This window comes from Nansenia antarctica (genome assembly GCF_963989245.1).
Source record: "Nansenia antarctica genome assembly, chromosome: 13".
In the NCBI taxonomy this organism is placed as follows: Eukaryota; Metazoa; Chordata; class Actinopteri; order Argentiniformes; family Microstomatidae; genus Nansenia; species Nansenia antarctica.
The window spans coordinates 29,619,890-29,623,863 of NC_137683.1; the positions used below are offsets into that span (position 1 = coordinate 29,619,890).

Here is a 3,974-nt window from a genome sequence, read left to right on the forward strand (position 1 = left end):
GCAGCATTGTACACTGGACCTGGGTAGTTATATTAAAGACCTGTCTGTCGTACACGACGACCTGTCCAGCATTGTCATCCTGGACAACTCTCCTGGTGCCTACCGGAGCCATCCAGGTGAGAGACCACACACACACACACACACACACACACACACACACACACACACACCCTACAACACACACTATAACTACCTACAACACACACTATAACTACCTACATATAACACACACACACACTGTGTCCCGCCCAAAGACATGCACAAAACAGACACGCATGCACGCATTCCAAGTAATGAGAATGGTAAAAGTGTATTATCGAGCTTTAGCTTATGTTCTTTTGGTTGTTTGATTTTTAATCTAATGCTGTTAGATTATGTTCACCAACTAATAACATCTTTATTCCTGTGTGTGTGTGTGTGTGTGTGTGTGTGTGTGTGTGTGTGTGTGTGTGTGTGTGTGTGTGTGTGTGTGTCCTACAGACAACGCAATACCAATAAAGTCTTGGTTCAGCGACCCTAGTGACACAGCGCTCCTCAACCTGCTGCCTATGCTAGATGCACTCAGGTAAGACGTGCCCAGGCTGACAGAGACATGTCGTGACGTTAGAATGATAAGGTTCTATCTCCATTGTGACGTTAGAATGATAAGGTTCTATCTCCATTGTGACGTTAGAATTATAAGGTTCTATCTCCATTGTGACTTTAGAATTATAAGGTTCTATCTCCATTTTTGTCAAAATGTAGTTTTTTACATAATCTGATCCATTAGGTGTTTATTAATGCCTGTGTGGTGTTATTTTTAAAATGTTGACATTTTTTGAGTTAGTAATGAATAAAATACAATGGTTCCATCTCACAAAACATAATGGAATGTAAAAACTTTGACGCTCAATATCTCTGAACTACCCTAAACGGAGATAGAACCTTATCATTCTAAGCTCACGATGTGACAGTCTGATCATTTGGTCCGCATGTCGGCAACCAATCAGAATGTTCAGACTTTTTTATATTTTGAAAATGTTTTGGAACTACGTTTCAACGTTGTTGAGAATCACGACACAAACTCGCTAGTCAAGCCAAAACACTGCAACAACGCAATGGATTGGGTGAGTAATCCCCACTGCTACCTAGTTAACTAGAACACTACTTTATATTGTTAGCAGGCTCACAAAACAAGCGTTGACTAGCGATGTGTCGTTGATTTTCAACAACGTGGAAATGTATTCACGTTTTCGGAAAGAAAAGTTCGATGATTACATCAGATGAGCATTAGAAAGCATTAGAACGTGTCACATATGTGCTCTCTGGACACATTCATCTATCTACCAGACAAAGTCTTCCCCACAAACTGACTGTCCCCCTCCTCCCTTTCTCCCCCCCCTCCTCTCCCTTTCTCCCCCCCTCCTCCCTCCCTCCCTCCCTTTCTCCCCTCCCTCCCTTTCTCCCCCCAGGTTCACTGCTGACATCCGGTCCGTCCTCAGTCGAAACCTCCACCAGCACCGGCTCTGGTGATTGGCTGACTTGGGGAGGGGGAGGGAGGGGCTCATTGATTGGCTCTCTTCCTCCCCCCCCTGCCAGCTCCCTCCCCCTCCTCCTCTGTTCCCATGCGGTTGACCTCTCACCTCTCCAGGAAACCCCTCTCAGTAGGGGGCTGAGGAGAAGAGGTCAAGGGTCACAGTGGAACATGAAGCAGGGATGAACAGTAGTAGGAGTAGGATCATGAGAGCATGGAACTCCTGGGGGGTTGCGGAGGGAAGGAGGGGGGGGCTTTTTTTTTTTTTCTTGGTTATTGTATTTTTTCCTTTTTTTCAAAAAACAAAAATGGAGTTTCTTGCCTTACAGTTCCTGATACTGACTGTGACAGTGTACGCTTGGGGGATATGATGTGTGTCGTCTACGGAGTGTCAAGTTGGAGTATCGAGTCGTTCGTTTGTTTGTTCGTCTTTTTAAAACTTTTTTGAAAAATACAGTTCTTATAAAGAGAAGAGGGGAGAGAGAGCAAGGCAACGAAGATTTGGTTTCCATGGTTTCACAGGTTTCCATGATTGTTATCTTCCGTGTTTATGACCCTGGACTCTGCACTTCTTCATTAGATAAACCAACTGGAAGTGAAACTCTAAACATGATACCAGACTTTAACTTGGCCAAGAGTAACTGGACAGGAGAAAATGACGGGTGATTCGTTTTCAGTGGGGGAGGGGGGGGGGATCATATTAGACCCTGTTTTAATCAGGGTGGTTAAGGGGTCAGAGGGGAGGTACCCCACATTGGAGATACGGTTTCTCTCTGCAAGAACGGCTGATTTTAATGCGATTAATGAAGATCGCTTGTAGAATACAATGATTACAAAAGGATGGACTGAAGAACTCTTGAATTGATCGAACGGTTCAAAAATTACATTTGAATCGCGGAACCGCTCTTTTACATTTTCTCCTCTGTTTTACCATGGCCTATGATTATAGTGTGACCTCTGGACATTTTTCTTTTAATTGAAAACATTTACCGGTAGCTTCGATTTAATTTGAATTTGAAAGGATTTGCACTTAATTTAAGGAACGTACTTTTTTTTTTAATGCAGAATTTAGTAGCCCCCTACGATTTTGACCTGCTTCCTCCACTACTGGTCCCGCTGTCCGCCCAGGTCTCACCGCCGTCTGGACAATCTCAGTTTTGTCAAGTTCTCATGACAGGTTCTCAGTTTTGTCAAGGTTCATGACAGGTTCTCAGTTTTGTCAAGTTCTCATGACAGGTTCTTCTTCTCCAGGTCTGTGTTACTAATAAAACACTTGTCAGTATCGACCAAACACCTTTTTAGACTCTCCTTTTTTTTTTTAAATTAAAGGCCACAACCACCTTTTGCACGTTTTTTTTACTTATTTCATTCTTAATCCGACAGGGAAATTAAGAGTCACTGGAGTTTGAACGGATTAAAAAAAAATACGCACACGAAAAAAAACGCATCAGTGTGCAAAGACCCTAATATCAGATGGTTTTTATTTACAAGATCATGTCGATCTACTCAACCAGCAGTTTTGTCAGTAATATGTTCCGTTTTTCGTAATATTACATTTGTGAAAGTAGGTAAACAACAAAGAACAAGTAGGTGTCATGATATTTGAAATGGTGTCAGAATGTGATGCGCAGGTTTAGGTGAGCGTTTCATCCTGTGCGTAAAGAGATCGTATGACTGATCAGAGGTCATACTGATCATACTAATATTGTTGATCAGAGGTCAACAATATTAATTATTTATGATGATTATATACTTTACACACGTTAGGCTGAAACCAATAAGGACAAGGAGCAATCGTGAGTAAAACACGAATGTTCACAAGCCTGTCTAGTGTTTTCCAACATTGAACAAACGGCCAAATCCTTCTGATCCCACAGACAAGGGGACAGAAATGGATGAAGTGAAGTCCTCTCTGGCTCCTCCTGTCCCTGCTGGTCACGGTCATGTGATTGACGGGAAACGGCCTCATCACAACCTCAAAACACTTTGTACACTTCCACACGTAGTGGCTGGGGTCGAAATAAAATAGATCCGCAGAAATAAAGAATGAGAAAACCTGTCATCAGAATCATCGTTGATCTATTAATATAGATATAGTAAGTAAGTAAAGCTTTATTTATATAGCACCTTTCATACAAGAAATGCAGCTCAAAGTGCTTTACAACAGGAATAAGAACATAAAGTGAATATAAAAACATATACAAGCATAGAATGAATATAAACGCAGGGGTAAAACAGTAAAAAAGATAAAATACAATAAAATAAATATATAAAATATAGATATTAGATGACCCTGCTTACGTACGTTCTTTGGCGCAAGTTGACCCTGCTACGTACGTTCTTTGGAGCAAGTTGACCCTGCCCTACGTACGTTCTTTGGCGCAAGTTTCTTTCGAGAATTCGATGTAGCGGTTTTCATCTACGTCCTCTATATTGTTATTGTATCCCTCCGCCAGCCTCT

The 3,974-nt window shown here is 41.8% G+C and overlaps 1 protein-coding gene across 1 annotated transcript in view; it reads left to right on the forward strand.

The window, feature by feature from the left end:
• The window catches only part of LOC308169292 (CTD nuclear envelope phosphatase 1A-like), a 14,660-nt gene extending 12,941 nt beyond the window's left edge, over nucleotides 1-1,719 (forward strand). Inside the window, exons 6-8 of the mRNA XM_080543972.1 lie at nucleotides 5-116; nucleotides 481-565; nucleotides 1,452-1,719. Coding sequence (XP_080400098.1) covers nucleotides 5-116; nucleotides 481-565; nucleotides 1,452-1,512 — 258 coding nt within the window. The 3' untranslated portion in view covers nucleotides 1,513-1,719. The remainder of the gene's footprint in view (nucleotides 1-4; nucleotides 117-480; nucleotides 566-1,451) is intronic.
• Nucleotides 1,720-3,974: the final 2,255 nt, after the last annotated feature.